Source organism: Crassostrea angulata, chromosome 1, assembly GCF_025612915.1.
Source record: "Crassostrea angulata isolate pt1a10 chromosome 1, ASM2561291v2, whole genome shotgun sequence".
Lineage (NCBI taxonomy): Eukaryota > Metazoa > Mollusca > Bivalvia > Ostreida > Ostreidae > Magallana > Magallana angulata.
The window spans coordinates 55446385-55470347 of NC_069111.1; the positions used below are offsets into that span (position 1 = coordinate 55446385).

Consider the following 23963-nt stretch of genomic DNA (forward strand, 5'->3'; position numbering starts at 1 on the left):
CTCGTAGAAATGAATAGTTTGTAAGCGAAACTCACCTAATATAAAACCTCTACACAGAATTTCGTAATACTCTGTGGGCATTTAGGTCACAATGCAAATTGCCAGGAATTGGCAGGAAATTCTTATTCCATTTATCTGGGAGTTCGATCCATTTTGCATTAGAAATTTTGCATACATTTAATATAGTAATGAACAGTTTGTCAGGGCAAATCCGCTGAAACCGCTTCACAGAATTTGGCGCAGTGGTATAAGTAATAAGACACAATGTTTGTATAGATATGATAGTTTATTTTTCTTTTAATTTTGAATTATGTTCCTGTTATGTACTTATAAAGACAAAAGTATAGATGTGGATATATGCTTAAAGGTTTGATGATGTGTTGGGGGTTATATATCCCTATTTTATTTATTTTTACGTATTAATGCTCACTGTCACTTATTTTGTGTAATACCGTGTTTCATCAAGTATTGGGACCGCTGGTTATGGGTTTGTTTTTTTCCTTTCATTTATTGCGAGTTACTACCTCTATGAAGCTAATAATTTTATATTATCAATATGCACGTAGTTTATGATAACCTTTATAATGAGAAGAATGGTATTTTTAAACGTCAAATAAAATTTAAAGCAAATTGATATTCAGTTATCTAAATTTTAGTCTTCTCTAATCATATCTAGGATTAATCCTACTCTTATATGTATTATTCATATTTGAATACAGACCAAAAGTTTATCAATTCAACATTGATCAGATCCAAATCAGAATTATTAATTATTACAAATGTTATTTTAACTCGGCTTAAAATAAAGAACATGTATTATAAAAAAAAAACTAAAAGACCAAATGTCTTACTTTTATTATACCAATCACAACACATTTTGGTAATAAAAGAACACAACACGGACACAAGAAAATGTATGAATATATGTTTGAAAAAAAAAAAAAAAAAAAAAAAATATATATATATATATATATATATATATATATATATATATATATATATATATATATATATATATATACACACACACACACAAACTATAAAAATGTTAGCTACCATTGTAGGAAAATTAAATAACCCGTGTAAGCGGTTCATTTGATGACATAGATATCAACCTTGTCAATTTCTGTATGAATTGCAATAATTTTTTAATTGATTTATTACTATAAAAAAAGAAGAGTTAAAATACCCAGTGGAAGTAAGTTTAAGGATCAATGGTTAACAACTTAAAGCTATAGCAGACGTCACCCTTTGAAACTGACATGACTTTGTAAAAATACGCTAGATGAGATTTTGTATACTGCGCTGTGTGAAAAAATGTCCCAATAATGAACTACACATATACTATTTCAAAACTCAACTTCAATTCTATTGGCTGTTTACCAAGACAATTTTGATAGGGGTACGGGTGTTTAAAACTTCAACCAATCGCCGTTATCCGATATAAGGAAGTTGTAATATCCCCAAAAAAACCCTTCTTATAGTAGTAAATATCAATTATAATTTCTTATTATGCAATAATTTGATCATTTAAAAAACATTTATTAGTTTGTGAAACGCACTGGTCCCCGTAAATTAATTGTTTACCTTCCGAATACCCCAGAACCAGGTAAGTTTACCAATTAACGAGCTGAATGTTCTACTTTACATAAATGAAAACCGCCTTATGAATGAATACCAGAAGATCAGATGGGGTCATATTTGTCCCATTTAAATCTATTGAATAATATACATTTACCTCACTTTACTCTCAAAAGTTAAATGTATACTAATGGTGCCTCGGTTATTAAAAAACGGGAGACTTTAACTATGAGTGTTTAAAATAAACTATTAACGTCACAAAAGTCAGGGTATTCCCGGCTAATAACGAGGATGTTTAGGTGAGAGGCGTACAACCTCACTGACGACCCAGATCCTCAACTCACGGATATTTCCTCATCGGAAACACTGGATTCTCGGACATAGAAAGCAATGACCAGGTACATACTATCCCACACTACGGGTTGTTCTGTACTTTACTTTCACTTTCTCTTTAAATCGGGTATCCGTCGGTACACGAATTGGGTTTTGATTAGTTATCTTTTGATGTTGAGTTATTAAGCGAGATTCGCTTGCTCTTTGTCTGCTGCATAAACTCGAGCGATGTTTGACGTTGATATTTTGAATATAATTTAGTATTCGCTCATTGTTACTGTATTATAACTATGTAACTGGCTTTATCGGTATGAAACATAGCATGTACAATTATTTCCCCAATCAAACGGCTTTGTAGATACAACTCACGTGTATGGGTTGTTTCTTCATGTTACTAAATAGAATCTTTTATTTAACCGACAGGTAAAGAATTCCATTATATATATCCGTATGCTAATGGATTAAAGTTAAATCGGAGAGTATCTTACTAAACATTGCATCAAAAATGTCGATCACATCGGAACAGTTGATTGTCGAAGGAAAAAATGTGCCCCTTCACGCCCTCAACATGTCCGTCAGATCAAAGCTTGGAACTTACCTAGACCCCGAGGGCCTTTTAATGGGAGACTACCTCAACAATTACCAGGGACTGGCCGAAGTTATCCATTTTACTTCCGAAGACATCAAACAGTTCCAGAGACAGAGCAAACCGACTCAGGAGATGCTTTATCAATGGGGAACGAGACCAGCACTTTCATCAACGGTCGACAATCTCATCAAACATTTGCAGACGATAGGGAGATTTGACGTCATAACAGAATGCGCCAATTTGATAAGTGAGAATCACTTTACAAATCTTGAGTAAATTATTTAACACTAGATGTTATCCCGCGATAGCGCGGAATGAACATTTTACACATTTAAATGATACAATGCTTTAAAATATGTAGAGCCATATTTGTTTGTTCATTTGGTATAATTATACTGTGTCTATTTTTTTCTTAATTTCTTTTTTTAAACATATTTTTTAAAACTGAATTTAAAAACAGACAGAACTTAGAGGAGCAGGCAGGGATGAAAAATATAAACTTAAATGGATGATGTATACATGCACGTGTTTTGCAAACTTTTTATTTTTAATTACAAACCAGTGAGCCGGTATTTAGTGCGTCAGATTCCGCAATTTTGTTCTTATTTCAAATTTAACCATATTTTCTATCACTGTTCCAAATAAGATTTTTGGGCTTGTTTATAAAAAATGAAAGTAGGTTTTTAATTTATTTCTTAATAAATATTCATCATGTAAAATTCAATTATAGCTTACGGACATCATATCACACGTGCTGAAATACCAAAATTAAAAGCAGCTACTCTGGTGCAGGCGTTTCGTAGTTTATTTGCCAAATGTCTTAAGGAGGCCGATTTGGGTGTTTTGCGGAAAATCTACAATAGCAAAATTCTTCATTTTTTAACTATATGTAATTTAAGGTATTCGATCCATATTAGGACCAAGTTTTTCCAATTAACCTTGAATATCCATCATGTATTAAATACTTTGATATTTATTTGAAGCATTTACGAGTAGAAAAAGATTTACCGAGAGAAATTTTCAAAAATATTATTGACTAAGCAGTAATTAATTAATGAAGATTGCATTAAGGTCTATGGAAACTATCACATTTTTGTAAATAAAAAGTAATTACTAGGAATATCAAAAAATGCTTCGGTGGAAAGATGTATTTTATCATAAGGAATACAAAAAATATTGAAATTAAATTTTATACCGTGTAGATTGTTTTAGAATTAATTTTTATAGAATATTAGCAAAGGGGGACAACTCTTCAAAAAAAGAAAAGGTCATTAAAAAGGACACATTCCACTCTTACATATTGATACTTAAATAGGAAAATTATGTTCAAGTATACTGAGTATACAGCCCATACATAGCTGTTATGCATCCAAATTCATTGAATCTGAGGCTATTATGGATCGGATACCTTAAACAAACTCTAGTTTATCTGCGAAGTTTCAAGAAAACGACCGCCTGGTTCTCTTTAGGGGCCATCTCAAAACACAGATACTTTTACTATATCGTCATTTTCCGCAGTTCGATGCAGATTTAAAAAAAATACGTCAATAGGTTTTTTATCAAACTGTAATATGTGATTAGTAATATAATTTTCTACCTTAAATATAAAATATTAAATTTTACAGTCTGGTTTTCAGTGGGGGCCATCTTAAAATATTAAAATGGACCAATTTTTGTCCTTTATTTGGAGCATTAAAAATTCAGATTGGAATGATGGATTCATTAAAAAATGAGAACATCATTATTCTGTGTATAGATTTTGAACATCGTACGATTTTTACTTTTTCTTTTATGTTATTTCTTATAAGGCATTCTTACACAGCTTCATCTTTATCATACCGGCATAAAAGCACAATGACAAAGCTCACCTACATGTAGCGTGCATTAGAAAAATCGTTTAAAATATAAAATTTTCCTCATAAATCCAATATTTTTATCCGTATTTTGTTTAATTTTATCAATGATATCGAAAAAAAAATCATGAAAATTATAAAAACACCGTATATACTACAAGAATGCGCATAAACTTGCGCAATAGTACTAAAGTCGGCCTCCATAAAGGGGAAAGAAAGTCAAACAAATATTTTATTTATATTAATAAGGTAGTTTAATTTATCACATGTTGTCATGCTGTTTTCAAAATATGCAAGTTTGAAGTAAGAGAAATCGTGTTTACTGGAGGCTGACATGATGTAGAACTGAAAAAAAAACATTTATCTTGACGTCACACTATCTATTCCGGTTTCGTTTACATATACAATGTACAGCTGCCATATCGGCGGGAAATTTAAAATAAGCGATTGACTTTTTTATTCATTCATTGTTCCGAGGGTTCTAAATGAAAATAAATACGATTAACATTTATAGTAGATGATAATTAATTGATTTATTATACGACATATTTTCAGTTTCCTTCCCCTTTAATTTATAAGTATAAATATATATCGTTTGTAATAACTAAATCACTAGTATCAAAATCATTTTTATCTTTATTCAAGTGTGTCTATAATTGTTTGCATAAACACATATCCTGACAATGTGGTCGTTATAACTGCCAGAGAAAGATGTGGATCGGTATAAGCAATGCCACAAAGACATTACGGGCTCAAAAGATATGATTCAGGACCCAAGTGGTGAGTTGAGAAACAATGGACCTCCTGTCATTACGTTGGTTTAGATAGCGTTAATAGATTCCAATGCATAGATAGGTGTATATCTACGGAACTTGTATGTCAACCTCTATAAAATGTAGGAATAGATATCTACGTCATACTGATTGATTAGAATCAATGATATCACAATTGGTATGTAACAAAAAGATAAAATCTTTAGACAAAGAAAACATGCAAATTCAAAGTATTCAACCAACCCGTTAAAAAGGGTTCGTAGGAAATCAAAATTAAAATGATATGAATCCGTGCTTTTTTTATGTTTTGAGATGTTTACAGTTTCTCAAGGACCAAACCGACCGTCCTGTGACTATATTCCCGAGAGTAACAAGTTAGGTTTAGTCACCATTGATGACGTCAAAGAGAAAGGTAAAAGGCATTTATTTCTATATCCTGCTTGATTCGATATTTAACAATGTCCTTCCTTTTCATACCAACGAATTCTCTTTAACACTTTTACGTATTTATATACTCAGAATCGGTCTTTCTAATAAGGTAGAAACATTCCAAGTTTAAAATAATTAAGGTTGAATTACACAGATATACAAAGCTGAAAGCCATGTAAGACATCTTGTTTGTTGATGTTCTTTTACTGCTTCCGTTTATTACGTCCTAACTTTGTTTTACTCTTAAAACAAATACAAACTTTAAACAATTAGAAAAAAGGTTGTTCGTGTTTAAGCTTTTATTTCCGAGAACATATTTATCAATATAATACTGTGCGAATTCTTATAGAGGGGCGGGGTAAATCACGCGTTACATTTTTAAGTTTAATACTGTTAAAAAAAATTGTATTGCATAATGATATGATTAATAAGCATAAACGTTTAACTGCGTACTTTAAATTTAAGATACTAACCCAAAAGTATTTCAAAAATTCAACTTACGACATGCCACTCATTTATAAAACAATATATTTTTTGATGCATCAAATTAAACACATAAAGAAATTGGACAACACATGAGGTGCTTAAGCATGCGCAGATCTAGAGAGGGTTAGGGGGTCTGGGTGCTCATACTCTAAGAAAAAATAAAAGATTCCTCATGAACTGTCATATTGTTAAAGGATACCACCTTGTTGTATAATCTGATACTATGTATTGATATCTGTTTAAGTAACAAGGGACAGTTTCGGATAAAATACCCGTCAATATTTTTGTAAAATTTAGAGTTGCTACTTGAAGGCTTATAAATGTTGCTAAAATTCTTGAAATGGTCTTTACTTGTTATTGTTAGTTAGAGTGATGTCTCTTGTTGACTTTGATATGCAAAATGTAGGTACTCATTCTTAAGTACATGAGAATCAGAAGTTAAATGCGAAACTAGCGGATATGACTGCTGTGTTGACTTTACACACTGATATTGCAAGTTATAGACGGAAAGTAAAAAAAACACGAATAGCAGGTGAATGGAACACAGTAAACTATACACCAGTAAGTTCTTGACTTGTGGTGTTGCAGCATACACACGGTACGGAATTAGATGGGGATGTCTAAGAAACTAAAAAATCATGAATAATGGGTGAAATATGAAATGATCGTAATCTCAGATAAACATTATGTAGAAAATTATGCACGTTCTGACTAGTAATTTTCCTCAAAAATTGGTGGTTGGCCTTGCAAGGAGTAAATTAAAGGTATTTGTGCTGAATGGGAACTGAGGAAACTCTACAGAATACAGAGTTCCAAAGACACACCTCACCCGTGAATTGTATTTTTAAAAAACTGTCCCCTGCCACCTTAATGCATGTTGCCTTTACTTCAATTTCCAGAGTTAAATTTATCATCGTGTATTTTTGAAATAAATACGTAGATTTACTGGATTTTTAGGTGACACGCTCTATTATGACGCCTTTGTGATATACAACCCTGTGGGGAAGGACTTGGAGTTCGTGAAGGAGCTCTCGGGGAAAATGGAAGCCCCGCCTTACAATCTGAAATTCTGCATTCCCTGGAGAGACGATCTACCGGGACCCTCTCGTTATGAAGTCTCTGCCCACATGATTGCTACACGGTATGAGACGATTATAAAGACTCTTATCAATTTATTAAAATTTGACTTGTCAATAGCATGTATGGGTTGTTCTTTCAGGTGTCGAAGAACACTGGTTATCTTGTCTCCAGACTTTTTAAAAAGTGCTGCAGCCGATTTTCAGCTCAAATTTGCCCACTGTTTGTCACCAGGTAAATTACCACTAGAACTTCCGCCGATCTTAGAAACAATTTTAAAGAAAAAAAACGTCGTCCGCTTTTTTTAAAATTGCTTCAATTTTTCAACAGGTGCAAGGAGTAAAAAAGTGGTCCCCGTATTTTCCGCTCCGTGTAAAATGCCGGATATTCTTCGAGCATTATCTTTCGTTGATTTCACAAACCCCGGATTAAGAGACTGGAACTGGCCCCGCCTTAACGCTGTTTTACAGTGCCCCCTTAATCCCGATCCCCGGGATTATATGAGTGAGGCAGAACTGGAGGAATTAAAACTGAACGCTGGGGTGATTACAACGAGAATGTGGTACTCCACTGGTGTCCTAACAATGAACTTCCCTGAAGAATCCGAGGACAACACTCCATAGAACAGCTGAGGGTGGCTAGTTCCATTGTAACGTTATTGCATACCATGCTGATATATCAACTCTATCTATTGCAATCTATTCAAACATAAACATATTCTAGTAACAATGTTTCAAAAACAAATAAAAAAATGTTAATGTTCTGGCATGATTTTATACCACTCGCAGTGTCTGCGCCATTCGCCTTAACAGGGACGTTTTCATTTAACTTTGACCTTTCTGATTAGTTAATCTGCCTTTATTTATGCAGATTTATCATAAAGGTCTTCCCGACCATATTCATCTATAGTTTTTTTTATATTAAGAACAAAGGTTGTGACTGTGCATAATATATATAAGTTTTATTATAATATCATCACTCTCACTTCTCGCATACTCATATTTTCATCCCATATTGAAATATTTATAGTAATAGAGAGTGAGGTAGGTGCTTGAGATAATTATGAAACAGAATATCTTAATCAGCAGTAAAACTCCAATCCATGCAAAAAGAGAAATACTAAAGTGATGTATTATTGTACTTTTGTCACATCTAAAACTGCCAGAAGATTAATACAATCATTCTATGAAGACCATGCTTTTTCGAATTCCTCAATATCGGATATTGAATACAAATATATTTTCAATCTTGTGTCTTTGATTTGAATAGTGTAAGAGTTCTAAAAATATTGGCATCCTTATTTATTTTAAACATAAAAATATATATATATTTTGTTTTGTATATACATGTAAGATTACCAAGTTTGAATTTGTGAGTTCCCCGTTAAGGGGATGAACACTAAATAGTACATTACAAACCTCAATACTAACATCGTTGTGGTATTTCTCATATTTAAGTATATTAAGTGCAAATGGAATCTTTCACGAAAATATATTCTTGAAAATATGCTTCCATTTTCATTCAAAAACTCTTCATTAATTTAAACCCCTTTCACATACCAATCTTTAAAAAATACAAATGTACATATGATTTTCATGTTCAGGTTGTATCGCACAGAAATATGAACAATATTTTTGGCGTTTAAAGCTGAACATCGCTCGTAAAAAGGCACCACCACACAAAAATTCTCTTTTCTAAATAATGCATTGACCAGTTATTTTGATGTAAGTACTCTCCTAGTTTGAAAAAAGTGCGTAAATCTTGATAATTTCATCGCGACCGAGTAACACGGCGAGGCAAGATGTACGTCCACACCGGTGAGACCTCTATAGCGAAATACTTTGAACTGTTAAGAGTTATATGGCTTATATAGGGGTTGTAGGGAGAGCGCTGCTGAAAGAGAAATATGGCGCACAATGCCTATTTACGAGCGGTGTTCAGCTTTAATGAGCTTTTAATAATTTTCTTAGTAATCCAAGAATTAAAAACATCTTGCCAAAAAAAAAATTATTTCTTTGAACAACCATGTCTGATGGAAAATCATCACAGAAATCAATCAGTATTTTTTTTTTGGCAAAATCGTTACCATATTTTGATAAAAATAAAAGTCCATACATGATTTGTAGCCTTGAGTTAATTTCTTTATCCATGAGCATTTAAGAGAAATGTGAAAGATTACTTTTTTGTCGTTGTAAATGCTTTAAGTTTTAATGTGATGATTTTTTAGGAGAGTTATGTAGCTGCAGCTGCCGTTCTGAAAAAAAATTAGACCTGAAGTTACAGAACTGCAGCTAGGAGTTATCTATACTACTATATTAAAATAATAGACTCGAATTCTTGGGCTTTAATATAGAAAAATCAGAAGAGTACTGTCTTCTGTTATTTATGTTTTAAACATCATTGGTACTTGAAGATTACCAATTTCTTTTTCATTTTTTCTCAATCAAGCTTCGCTAATTAATAATCAACGAAAATTCCTTTAAAAATACGGAAATCATCTGAATTTTTTGGATTTTACAATCCTGCGCATGTGGATTACATTCACGCTTAATCAGGCTCTGTAGTTTTTGTTTCCACATATCACATTTGCATGGATAAACTCAGAAACGATTTTACAAATACGTGTAAATTTTAATTGAAAATATGTCAAATATTCTGTTCATCAGAGGAAACGCGGAAGATAATTCTAACTCAGTGCATTTAATAATAAAAAGTCCCGAGAGTTCCGAATGTCAACGAAGCGTTTAAAAAAAGTTGGTAATAAGTGTTGAATTCTTCAAAAACATGAATTTATTTTTAGATGAAAGGTATTTACAGCCTCAAAAAAGTTTGTTATGGATAATTTGACATTTGACTGTTATTTTTAATGCAGCTTCATTAATTGTCTCCAAAATCGTTTTGGAGCGATTCTACAATTTTTTGCTACATTACCAGTATATGGGAGGCATTTTAACTGTGGTAAAGGCCTGTTTATTAAAGGTGGTTAATTTATGTGGATGACTAAAACCTACACTAATATGTACTTCAACATTTGAATACGTACCAAGAGTACATGTATATATATTTACATCTACCAAGCATAATTTCCTCTATTTCTTACGGAAACTTATAGTTAATTCATAGCTCTATAGAAACAGCCAGACTGAAATCTACACGCCCTATTTATCGATTGGTCGAAATTTACAGCGGCTGAAAGTGATAGGACTGAAATTGACATGCTTTCTTTGATAGTTCATTCGGGTTATGAAGGTAGCGATCATTGCAGGAAACATTTACATAACCTGCTAAAACGCGGGTTATGTATTTTTCCTGCAATGTCGCTTCCTACATATCCCGGATGAATGAATGAATTTGGTAACTCATGTGGGTGTGAAGGTAGATATCACTGAAAAAAAAATACATAACCCGCGTAAGACTTTAACTACATTTCAATCTTTAATGTTTCAATATGAATTACAATCGGTTTATTTTATTAAAAAAAATACCAAGTGATAATTAATTGAATGATAAGTGATGAGCAACTTCACGGAGAGGTCACCTTGCGATACCGACATATCAGCCAAATCGTTGTACAAATAGGCTGGGTATTTTGTATTCTGCATTGTGTAAAAAAATTACCTTAATAATGAACAACAAATGAATTCCAGTCACACAGACTTTAACTTAAAATTAACTCTCTTGGCTGTGTACCAGGACGATTTTGATAGGGGTACGGGTGTTTAAAACTTTGGCCAATCGCCAATCTCCAATACAAGGAAGTTGGCCCCTGATGTGGAGGTCTTGTGATATCCACCGCACCAACCCTTGTTTATTGTAGTATATATCAATTATATTTTCTTATAAGGCAATATTTTTATAATCTAATAATAATTAAAAACAATTCATGACATTAGATTTGTGAAACGCATTGCATTTGTCTCCGTAACTTTATTTTTGTCTTACGAGTACCCTAAATGAGGTACGTTTACCAAACAAAGAAGTGAATGATTCTTTTTACGTAAATGTAGACGGCCTTATGATTTCCAGAAGATCAATTTGGGTCTAGCTTAAAGCTGCTTGGTCCGATTTTATATCAAATTTTATGCACGCTTTTTAACGATGGCAATGCTTAGTATATGTATAATAATAGACCCGTCAATGATGCCAAATTTCAATGAAGAAAAATACGTACAAAATTTGCTAACAAAACAAACGACATTAAAAGGTACCGCGTTATTTCGCCTCATGTTATATTTCACCCTGACGACGGGTATGGTTGTATTACGACTTTGACATCGCTTCAAATAAAGGTCGAAATGATCAGACAAATTACAAATATACATGTGTACGTTTTGTTTGCTAATATTTCAAAAGTCTACTTTCTTTACAATCGATGCAAAGCATGCTGGTTGAATAACCCCAATCATTCGGGGGACGAAACCAAGCGGTTTCCTTTTCTAAACATTCCCGTGATGCATTTTGGTTTGGTTTTTTTCGTTTGCCCAAAGAGAAATCATTTTATTTACTTTGAAAGGAGACTGATTCTGCTGGTGTAAATAGGAGAAAGTCCATAACTTTCTAAGATAAATGATTGGTATGGAAAAAAAATTTGATACTGTAATTACAAAAAAATCGGACCAAGCAGCTTTAATCCATTGAAATTATAAAATTTTAATTATTTTGCTCTGTGTCCCTTGTAAAATTATCTAGTCATTTTGGGGTATTCCCGGCAAATAACGAGGAAGTTACCAATGAGATGTGGTGATAACAGTGATCAAAATCAAAAGTAAAAAAAAAATATAAATCAGGAGCAGAGCAAACACTGAACCTCTGAAAAAATGACAGGTAGGATCTGGAGAAAGGCTCAAAACATCAAATCGACCCAGCTCCTACCGTCACAGATATTTCCTATCGAAAACACTGGACTCTTGAACATAGGGAGCAATGACAAGGTTCATCTATCCCACAATATATATGGGTTGTTCTGTACTTTGCTTTCACACATATTGGATATTTGGCGAGTAATCGTTAGATGTGGAGTTATTTATGCAGGACACGCTTGCTCTCTGTCTGCCGCATAAGTTACAAACGCTGTTTGATGTTGATAAGTTGAATTCAATTTAGGATTCGCTCATTGTAACTGCATCAATGCTATGTAATAGTCGTTATCGCCATGAAACATGGCATGTTATTATTTACCCCTCTTAAGATGATAGTCAATTACAAGTGCATCCCTATATTTGGATTTTACTTAACGGCTTTGTAAACATAACCAGCTTGTATGGGTGTTTCTTCATGTTACTAAATGGAATCTTTTATTCAACGGACAGGTAGCGGATTTCATATGACCCTGTATAGTACTGATAAATTAAAGATAAGTCGGTGAACATCTGGTTATACATCGCAACAAATTAAAAATGTCGATCACATCGGAACAGTTGATCGCCGATGGAAAAAATGTCCCAGTTTACGCCTTAAAGCAATATGAGCTGCAATTTTCATGCTGAAATTTCTTTTTACGAAAAGTGTTATTTTCTACTATATCGACAAAAATATCATTGTTTTTAAAGTTCTGTTATCCATATTTAATTGGAAAAGCCGTAAAGAAGCCCTAAATGAAGCAAAATTGAATTCCTGTACAAAAATTGATCTGCTATATATTCCTTATAATTAAAAGAGAAATCTTTCTTCTAACGAAAATTAGTGATTCTTTCAAACCTTTTTTATCATAAGAGTTTAATTTACATGCAGAATTATCATACTAGCAGGTTTTTGCATTTTAATAAAATTCTAAAAAATACAGCACATATTGCTTTAAACATGACTGTCATATCAAAACTTGGAGCTTACCTAGACCCCGAGAAGGCAGACTACGTCAAAGATTACCGGGTACTGGCTGAGGTTATCGGTTTTACCGTCGAAGACACTTTTCACTTCCAGAGACAGGGAAAACCGACTCAGGATATGCTCTATCAATGGGGAACGAGACCAGAAGTTTCTCCAACGGTCGACAATCTCATAAAACATTTGCAGACGATAGGGAGATCAGATGACGTTATAACAGAATGCGCCCATTTGATAAGTAAGAATATTAATACAAGTTTTCAAATAGTTGATACAGATGTCATCTGTATTTTGTTGACGAAAAATCGAAAATAAACAAGCATTCTGAGAGTATTGCATAAGCAATACACGTCCCCTACCGGTTTGTAGAAATTTGAGAAAACAATGCACTGTTATGCAGAATATCACTCTTACCGTCTTCTGTACCCCGAATCAACAGAACAACCCGATAACGACCCCGGTTGTAATAATACCAAAAAACCTGTCGATTTAATTTACAACACATTGCTTGACACTATTTTACAGAACTTATTTGTTTGTCAGAAACAATAAAAGGAATGGTCCAAGTAATGCATGATATTATTACTGACTACATACTTTCCTCGTTTATTAAATACACACCGAGCCTGATCACGAATCCGAACATTAAAAAATTGAAATATAAAAAAATAATTTTCTCGAAAATATGTCAACCAGAATATTTATACAAGTCTTCAAATAGTTGATACAGAGGTCATCTGTATTTTGTTGACGAAAAATCGAAAATAAACAAGCATTCTGAGAGTATTGCATAAGCAATACACGTCCCCTACCGGTTTGTAGAAATTTGAGAAAACAATGCACTGTTATGCAGAATATCACTCTTATCGTCTTCTGTACCCCGAATCAACAGACCAACCCGATAACGACCCCGGTTGTAATAATACCAAAATACCTGTCGATTAAATTTACAACACATTTATGACACTATTTTACAGAACTTATTTGTTTGTCAGAAACAATAAAAGGAATGGTCCAAGTTATGCACGATATTATTTCTGACTACATACTTTCCTCGCTTATTCAATACACACCGAGCCCGATAACGAACCCGAACATTAAAAATTTGGAATATAAAAAAATAATTTTCTCGAAAATATGTCAACCAGAAGCTACAAAAGTGTAAACTTGATCTGTAGTTTGACATTTTGAAGCTGTTCAGCAAATTTCAAACGCATTAAGAAAAAAGGTGTGAAAACTGAAGTGGGACAGACGGACGGACGGACTGACGGACGCAGAGGAAAGCTATAGTCCCTTCCGGTGAAAACCGGTAGGGGACTAATAATATACTAGATTACTGGTATAAATATCATCCTTATTCTATTCAAGTGTCTCTTTTACTTCCAGAAAAAGACGTGGATCAGTATAAGACATTCCAGGCTCAAAGGATGGGTAATTCTCTAACTTGACCAGCAGTTGACTATTCCAAATTTTCGGAAATAATTAATGCATTCAGACATTATATTACAACTGGTTTGTCTCAGTATGCAGTATGTTTTTGTGATTAAGTATCAGCTCTTAGCATTGACGAAAGTTTGCTATATGTACACGGAGACAAAAATATGAAGTTGGAGAAGCTGAGGTACAGTCATAATAGCCACAAAATTTATCACTTTATCACTGAAGAATTAAATAAAACATTGTAATTTGCGAGTTTATATTAATAAATTACATTAAAATACTGCACTGTAGTCGATATTTTGTTATAATACATGGCCAACTTGTTTCAAGTGATCAATGACAAATCAATTTTGATTACTGGACACTTATTTATGATATTTTTTAAAAGGCAACTTGCAATGCCAAATCTGTTTTAACACAGTCACATGGATTTAAGAGTTATGTTCTACATGTATTTTAATATAATATATGCTTTAATAAGAATTGTAGGATGATTCTAATTAAATTTAGTGCCGTTGTGATAATGACCCTGTGTTGTGGCATTGATATCATGCTGTAATGACATAATAAAATGATAAATAAAAAATGAATAAAAAACTGATTTTGTTCAAATTGACATTTTTAATAATTATTTACTTTAATGCAACAATTTAGAGCATCAAAAAAAATCATAATGCTTGAAAAAAGTGAAACCATGAACAATTCAGGTACAAGGCCTCATAGACATCATAAATTGTACACTTATGAAATCTTGCTATTGGCTATAACAACTTACTTGTATTTAAGAAAATAAAGCTGCTAATCGACATTAAATAAAAAAAATAACATTCTAAGAATGATAATAACAAACACAACAAACAGATGATGACCGTAAAACAATAATCTAAATGGCCGTAATCTGTGTACAAAATTATGTTAAATGCAATCTATCTTGTTTAAAATCAACTCTTCGTGTTTTAAAGGTTTTATTTGCTTCAAGATGGGAGGGGGGTTATGAAAAGAATCCTTTTAAGCACGTTTCACTAATAATTCGTACTTTCACTTTAACCTACCACGTTCTTGAAAAAATTACGTAAGATTACGGTCATCCTATTATTTTTGTTACGCTCATCATTCTAAAGAACTTTGATGTCATACAAAAGTATTACTTTTGTTCATTTAAATGATATATGATAGCCAATAGAAAGTTTTCATTAGCCGTAGGGCCTGAACCACTGTCCGAGGGGTCTTGAATTTCACAATTTGTGAAGAAGACTTCAGGGACATCATAACCCTGCATTTCAATTTAGAATTGTTGCCATAAATATAAAATGACCAGTGTGTCGGCATAATATATAAAACCGTGGAACATCAATTGGTGGAACATTTTATGTATTTGGGACACAATGTGTAGATTCTGAACGATAATTTTTCTTTTCAATGAAGAATTTTGTTGTTATGATTGTATATGCTTGAAATTTTGACGTGATGGATTTTTGGAAGTTATGTAGCTGCAGGTCTGTATCTTCCAGTTTGAAAAACAATTTAAACTGGAATTTGCAGATCTGCAACTAGGAATTTTATCTTTATTCATTTTGTTATTTAATGCTTTCACTAGATTCCAGTTTTGTAAGTTACAATATGAATTACTAAGACAATAAAATGCTTACTTTGGTGATTTATGCGGTATATGAAGGTGGCAGTATTGACGGAAAATACATAATCCGCGTGAGCAGGTTAGGTAATTATTTTCTGCAACAATTGCTACGCTCATAACCCATATGAATCATCAAAGAAAGAATTTTATTGTTAATATTCACATAAAGTAAAAAGTATGTAAAATTAACAAAATTACTGTTAATCTACATGATATCGTTAGCTAAAAGTAACAGCTGCATCGCCTTCTATGAGAATTTGAGTCTGACATTATCATAATTTTTATGTGCAGTTCGATATTTTTCTAACGTTGCTGAAGGTTTCGACCAATGAATAAACGGGGCATACATATGTCAGTCCTGTCAGAATTTACAAAGCTATGAACTACAATAAGTTACCGCAAGAAATAGAGGCATACTTAATGGAGGAATATAATTATAATCGATTTATTTTACAACCAAAAAAGGACAAAAATACCAAGTGGAAGTAAATTTACCTTGTCGCATCTATATTTATCAGCTTAAACTTTTTACAAATAGTCTGGTTGGTTTGCATTCTGCATTGTATAAAAAAAATTACCTCAATAACGAAACAACAAAGAGTTCAGAACACTCATACTTTATTTTCAATCTTAATTCTCTTGGCTGTGTACCAGGACGATTTTGATAGGGGTACGGGTGTTTAAAACTTCAACCAATCGCCGATCTCCATACAAGGAAGTTGGCCCCTGATATGGGGGTCTTTTAAAATCCACAACACCAAACGCTGCTTATAGTCACAGCTTTCTCTTACCCCTAATTACTTAAACCCATAAAATATCATCAAGTTGTATTATCATGAGGCATGTGTTACATGCATATAACATTAATAAAATTAGATTTATGAAACGAGTTGCATCCCGTAACTTTTTTGTGTCCTTCCGAGTACCCCAAAACCAGGTCAGATTTCCAATCAACCAAAAAATGCTTATATTTTACTTAACTGTAGACTTTATTGTGTATGAATACCTAAAGATCAAATTGGAAAACCTTTGTGTCATTAACATTTTGTTGAATTGCATATCTTTAAATAAGTTTGATCTGAAACATCGAATTACAAAATTACCCGGTCATTTTCTTGTGATACTGTCAAAAGGTAAATGTATGTCAAGTGTGTCTCGGTTATTTAAAGACGGGAGACTTTAACTATGAGGGTTTAAAATAAATTATTTACGTCACAAAAGCCATGGGTATTCCCGGCAAATAACGAGGAAGTTTAGATAAGGGGCGAACAACCTCACTGACGACCCAGATCCTCCACTCACCGATATTTCCCATCGGAAACACTGTATTCTCGGACATAGGGAGCCATGGGCAGGTACATACTATCCCACACTATGGCTTCTGTACTTTGCTTTCGCTTTCTCTTTGAATCGGGTATTTGTTGGAACATGTATAGGTTTTTTGAAAGTTTTTGTCAGATGTTGAGTTATTTGGGCTAGAAACGCTTGCTCTCTTTTTGCAGCATAAACTACAATCGCTGTATAATGTTAACAGTTTGAATTTAATTTAGGATTCGCTTATTGTAACTGCATCATTACTTTGTAAAATGGTGTTATCGCTATGAAACACAGCATGTACAATTATTTCCCCCACTTCAAATGATAGTCAAGTGCTTCCTTATTTTTAGATTTTAACTAACGGCTTTGTGGATACAACTCTCGTGTATGGATTGTTTCTTCGTGTTACTGAATGGAATCTTTTATTTAAATGACAGGTAATGAATTTCATAGTACCCTGTTTACTGATGGATTAAATCTGTGAATATCTGACTATACATCGCAATAAAAATGTCGATCACATCGGAACAGTTGATTGTCGAGGGAAAAAATGTCCCTCTTCACGCCCTTAACATGTCCGTCAGATCAAAACTAGGAACTTACCTAGATCCGGAGGGTTTTGTAACGGGAGACTACTCCAACGATTACCAAGGGCTGGCCGAGGTTATCGGTTTCACTTTCCAAGACATTACAAACTTCCAGAGACAGAGTAAACCGACTCAGGAGATGCTCTATCAATGGGGAACGAGACCAGAACTTTCACCAACGGTCGACAATCTCATAAAACATTTGCAGACGATAGGGAGATCAGATGACGTTATAACAGAATGCGCCCATTTGATAAGTAAGAATCACAATTCAAATCTTAAATGAATAGATTATACGTACTGTTTGCAAGTCGTTGACGAACAATATAAAACTAATACTAGATCAATAGTATCATTATCATTCTTGTTTAAGTGTCTTTTATTTGTTTGCATAAACACATGTTTTGACAATGTGGTCGTTATAACTTCCAGAGAAAGATGTGGATCGATATAAGCAATGCCACAAAGACATTACGGGCTCAAAAGATATGATTCAGGACCCTAGTGGTGAGTTGAGAAACAATAGACCTCCTGTCATTACGTTGGTTTAGATAGCGTTAATAGATTCCAAGGCATGGCATACATAGGTGTATATCTATGGAACTTGTATTTTTCCTTAGGATATATGATATAGAGTTTATATTCAAGGATACATGTATGATTAGATGTACATCCAAAGAATACATAGGATTTATTTATCAGGATATGATTCGATATAAATCCTAGAAATGGATAGGATTATATCCAAGGAGAACTTTGGCGCATTTTTAATAAATACATGTACATGTTTATGTACAAGAAAACTATAGGTTTAATATTTAGATAAGTCTACATTTAAATCCAGGAATTCGATAAGTCTAGATTTATCTCCAATGATAGGATATTCTGTATACTCAAGGACAGAATGTTTTATATTATAATATGTACATGTAAGGTATAGATACAGGAATATTCAACGTTCAGATATGTTGTATAGCCAAGGATAAACAAGCTTGCTAATACACGTATACGATACAGTGTGAATATAACTATACAATGATACAATGGATTTTAGCCAAACTAGCAAAATTCAATTACAAACCTTATCTTTAATTTGACCAAAAATGTCATTTTCAGAGGTTTAATTATTTTGAAATGAAATGAATAGTCATCAACGAAAACCTTTATAAAACGTAGAAATAGATACATACGCTATAAGAGTGATTTATATCAGTAATATTATAACTGCTATATAACATTTGGACAAAATCTTTACGCGAAGAAAATAAATTTATCCATCAAAATGAATATACAACCAAAAACGTATAAAAAAAAACAACATAGGAAATCAGGATTGAAATGATAAATTTTTAATGTTTTGAGATGTTTACAGTTTCTCAAGGACCAAACCGACCGTCCTGTGACTATGTTCCCGAGAGTGACAAGTTAGGTCTAGTCACCATTGATGACGTCAAAGAGAAAGGTAAAAGACATTTCTCTCGATTTTTTCAGCTGAATATTTAAAGCTTCTTGGTACAATTATTTTTTTTTCATACAAATTATCCTAGAAAATTTCACATTTTCACGTAGGCTATTTAATATATACAGAATGGGTCTTATTCAAAACAAGAAAATAATTAATGTAAGGGAACTCGTTTGGTTTTGTCCCTTTACTGCTTGAGTTGATTTAGTCCATTTTATTTTACCTTGATTACACATACAAACTGTAGACAATTTGAAGAAAAAAAATGTACATCTAGGGGTTTTTATACCCCCCGCAAACAAAGTTTGGGGGGGTATACTGCAGTATAGGAATCACCTTGTCCGTCCGTCCGTCTGTCTGTCTGTCTGTCTGTCCGTCTGTCTGTGCAATCGTGTCCGGTCCATATCTTTCTTATGGAGAAACATTGGAAGTTCTTACTTCACACAAAGATTGCTTATGACCTAAGGGTGTGTCATGACCTTGACCCAAGGTCATTCGGGCAAGGTCACTGGCAGAAAAACTGCAAAATTCGTGTCCGGTCCATATCTTTCTTATGGAGAAACATTGGAAGTTCTTACTTCACACAAAGATTTCTTATGACCTAAGGGTGTGTCACGACCTTGACCCAAGGTCATTCGGGCAAGGTCAAGGTCACTGGCAGAAAAAGTGCAAAATTCATGTCCGGTCCATATCTTTCTTATGAAGAAACATTGGAAGTTCTTACTTCACACAAAAATTGCTTATGACCTAAGGGTGTGTCACGACCTTGACCCAAGGTCATTCGGGCAAGGTCAAGGTCACTGGCAGAAAAAGTGCAAAATTCGTGTCCGGTCCATATCTTTCTTATGGGGAAACATTGGAAGTTCTTACTTCACACAAAGATTGCTTATGACCTAAGGGTGTGTCATGACCTTGACCCAAGGTCAGTTGGGCAAGATCAAGGTCACTGGCAGAAAAAATGCAAAATTCGTGTCCGGTCCATATCTTTCTTATGGGGAAACATTGGAAGTTCTTACTTCACACAAAGATTGCTTATGATTAAAGGATGTGTCATGACCTTAGCCCAAGGTCAATTGAGAAAGTTCAAGGTCATTGTTTCAAAAAAGCTAAATTCTGTCTGTGTCATGTCTTGTATTAATGGAAATATTAGAAGCTAAAAATTACCAGTTATTTTGACAAAAATAAAGCAGTTGTTATTTATAGAAAATGGACAGTGAAATAGATTCATCCAATATTTTCTATAATAGCAAAAATACACGCGTTATGATTTTTTTCTTAGCGGGGGGTATCAATTGTGAGCTTGCTCACAGTACCTCTAGTTTTTATTTGCAAAAATATATGCTATATGATAACACCCGCTTCGGGACGAATTTTTGTTGGGGCAAAGCAATATTAAGTTAAATGCAAAACCCAAACAAACAAAAATGTTCTTGTATTGCATAAAAATATAATCAACAAGCCAAAAATATAATTGACAAGCCAAAACGTTTTACATTGAACGTTAAATAGGTACAATCTAACCATGCAGCTTCAAACAATGATGTCAGCGCGAAAGTGAAAGTGATTAACGTTTTGTTGTTAGGAAAATTCAACTGACGACACGTCACTCTTTTATTTAAACAATATTATATTATGCATAAAAATAAACACATAATGGGGTATTTGACAACAGACAGTGCCTATTTATGTCCTCGCACTCATTCTCTTAGTAAAATTAAACTTTTACTCATGAATTGTCCTTATACTACCTTGCCGTAAAGCCAAGCTACTAACTACTAATGTTTGCATGTGCTGAAGGGGGAGGGGGTAAATTTATTAAATTGACACACTAAAAGGTCAAGAAAATAGGCCTCGGACCCCTCCCGGAAAACTAAATTATCCTTTGGACCCCCCCCCCCTTTTGAAAAATTTTCTGGATCCCCGCGTGTGTTTGTAATGTGCTTGTGACATTTATTCTACAATTATTTCAATAACAATGGGTGAACATGTGCATTTAATAATCAAACACTTTTACTGGATTTTTAGGTGACACGCTCTATTACGACGCCTTTGTGATATACAACCCTGTGGGGAAGGACTTGGAGTTCGTGAAGGAGCTCGCGGGGAAAATGGAGTCCCCGCCTTACAATCTAAAATTCTGCATCCCCTGGAGAGACGATCTGCCTGGAGGCTCTCGTTATGAAGTCTCTGCCCACATGATTGCTACACGGTATGAGATGTTTGGTTTTCTACAGACATAATATGTATGAAGATTACAGAGACTCTATATCAATTCAAAATTTGCCTAGACAATGGCGTGTATGGTTTGTTCTTTCAGGTGTCGAAGAACACTGGTAATCTTGTCTTCAGATTTCTTAAAAAGTGCTGCGGCCGATTTTCAGCTCAAATTTGCCCACTGTTTGTCACCAGGTAAAATATCTTTAGAACCTTCCATTCATCTTGGAAACAGTTTTAGAGAAAGGAAAAAATATCTGGGTTTTTTTTTTAATTTTAATTTTTTCAACAGGTGCAAGGAGTAAAAAAGTGGTCCCCGTATTTTCCGCTCCGTGTAAAATGCCGGATATTCTTCGAGCAGTGTCTTTCGTTGATTTCACGAACCCCGGATTAAGAGACTGGAACTGGCCCCGCCTTAACGCTGTATTACGGTGCCCCCTAAATCCCGACCCCCGGGATTACATGAGTGAGGCCGAACTTGAAGAATTAAAACTGAACGCTGGGGTGATTACAAAGAGAATGTGGTACTCCACTGGTGTCCTAACAATGAACTTCCCTGAAGAATCCGAGGACAACACTCCATACAACGGCTGAGGGTGGCTAGTAGTTCTCGTGAAATGTATGGAGTAATGCAACACATTAATCCCATTGTAACGTTATTGAATACCGAGTTGATATATCAACTTTGTATATTGCAACCTGATCAAACCTATTTTGTTAGGTTCTCCAAAAGACATATTATTTGTAACAATGTTTCAGAAAGAAAACATTCGTAATTAAATTACGTCATCGTGAATTAACAATTTTTCATTTTTTAACTTCTTTAAAACTATATGGCCATTTGTTACCATTATTGGAATCTCAAGGGTAGAAGGAATGTAGATTGTGTAATTTAATAATTTACCACTCGTAGGCCTCATGGGCGGGGACATATATGCATAATGACCAAATGTTCAAAAATCTTCTCTTCACCAACAAATTTTGGAAAATACTAAATGCATGGTTAATATGTCCATGAAACTACTAAACTTGTGAAATCCATGACTCCTGGGGGCCAGGGGTTCAGGACCTAAGGTGTGGCCAAATGACTAATCCACACTTTATAAAAGCTATGTTCCTTGGACGCTATCTTTGGGGGAAACGCGTAGATTTCTCACAGTAGCCTTTTTAGTTTAAAGGTTTATAACTTTGTCATTTGACATTAAAAATCCGTTCCCGTTCCGTAATTTGATTGCCCCAAGATTTTAAGATTCCAAAAGATTTTATCACAGGACGCCCAAAAACTTGGGAAAAAGTTGGTTTTTCCCTTTTGACCTTTGGGTTGACCGGCAAAGGTAAACAACTTTTGCAAAGTGTGGATTGGACTTTGTGGCCATATATTGAAAATGTATTAAATCTTAGAAAATCTTCTTCCCTACTACAATGTTTATTTGAGAAAAACTAAATGCCTGGTTATAATGTCCATGAAGTCTTCTACTTAAATTATGAAATTCAGAGCTCCTGGGTCGGGGTTCAGACGAAAGGGCAATAGTGGGTTCCTAATAGATCGAATAGTGAGTATATAGTCCCAACATGTTCAAAGTCGTGTCATTTACGAGGTTTTGTAGAATGCTTCATGAAAACGGTAATTGGGTTGTCATGATTTCATTTATGAAATTCAAAATTACCGTTCATAGCTGTTAAAATATGTGTTGCAAATACTCAATAAGAAAAAAAACTAATCATGGTTAAATGACATAATGAAATATGTTCAAATAAAAATAAAATAGGTTTTATAATTTGTTGTTGTGTTTATTGTTTGTATATCAAGTCTTGGTAAAGGTATCAAACAGAGTCTAGCGGGTTATTTATCCTTAAAATTTGAAAAATAGGAAGAAAACGCTATTAAAATCTTACTGAAAAATATAATTTATAATAGGAAGAAAAGGCTATTAAAATCTTTTTGAATAATATAATTTATAGAAAAGAAAGAAATCCGACTCTTTGTAAGGAAAATGAAATGTAAATAAACCCTTCGGTTTTCAATCTGAAACCATACAGTCACACTCAAATTAAAGTGAATTTCCGTATTTTGTTCTGCGGGTAAACTTGTCTATTTGAACACGCCAATTATACCCTTTCTGTGCGTCCTAACCGATTCTTTCCCGTCACAAATGACATCGTTGGCCTCACAAAATACAGGAGGCTGTAGCTTGATTTCCGGAGATTTCAGGGTTGTTTTAGATACAACTTACATGTATGGCAAAGCAGTCTTGTGGAACACGTAAAATTGAAATTTATTTATTCAAAATTTAGGCATTGAATGTTTATTTTTGGATGTCATCTGTCAACCTTCTCTTCAAGACAGAAAATTATGCATTTAG

The 23963-nt window shown here is 33.7% G+C and overlaps 2 protein-coding genes and 1 long non-coding RNA gene across 5 annotated transcripts; all 3 read left to right on the forward strand.

The window, feature by feature from the left end:
* The first annotated feature begins 1691 nt into the window (after positions 1-1691).
* Positions 1692-7884, forward strand: LOC128164235 (myeloid differentiation primary response protein MyD88-like). Of its 2 annotated transcripts, none has more exons than XM_052828015.1 (7): positions 1692-1979; positions 2441-2750; positions 5062-5136; positions 5452-5541; positions 7002-7185; positions 7264-7355; positions 7452-7884. In XM_052828015.1, exons 2-7 carry the CDS (start codon positions 2483-2485, stop codon positions 7742-7744), a joined length of 1002 nt encoding a protein of 333 aa, XP_052683975.1. In that variant the 5' UTR covers positions 1692-1979; positions 2441-2482; the 3' UTR covers positions 7745-7884. The 2 variants fall into 2 exon arrangements, with proteins under 2 accessions (XP_052683975.1, XP_052683967.1); XM_052828007.1 differs by having other exon boundaries at positions 1693-1979; positions 2338-2750.
* A 3960-nt stretch (positions 7885-11844) lies between these two features.
* On the forward strand, positions 11845-14965 carry LOC128164348 (uncharacterized). The gene is made up of 3 exons (XR_008240931.1): positions 11845-12052; positions 13041-13182; positions 14331-14965. It is a non-coding gene; the product is annotated as an uncharacterized LOC128164348 (long non-coding RNA).
* Positions 14966-17218: 2253 nt separating this feature from the next.
* On the forward strand, positions 17219-23383 carry LOC128164223 (myeloid differentiation primary response protein MyD88-like). Of its 2 annotated transcripts, none has more exons than XM_052827986.1 (7): positions 17219-17375; positions 17688-18181; positions 18357-18431; positions 19297-19386; positions 21412-21595; positions 21704-21795; positions 21893-23383. In XM_052827986.1, the coding sequence occupies exons 2-7, from the start codon at positions 17848-17850 to the stop codon at positions 22192-22194; spliced, it is 1077 nt and encodes a 358-aa protein (XP_052683946.1). In that variant the 5' UTR covers positions 17219-17375; positions 17688-17847; the 3' UTR covers positions 22195-23383. The 2 variants fall into 2 exon arrangements, with proteins under 2 accessions (XP_052683946.1, XP_052683955.1); XM_052827995.1 differs by having other exon boundaries at positions 17225-17375; positions 17775-18181.
* The last annotated feature ends 580 nt before the right edge of the window (positions 23384-23963 follow it).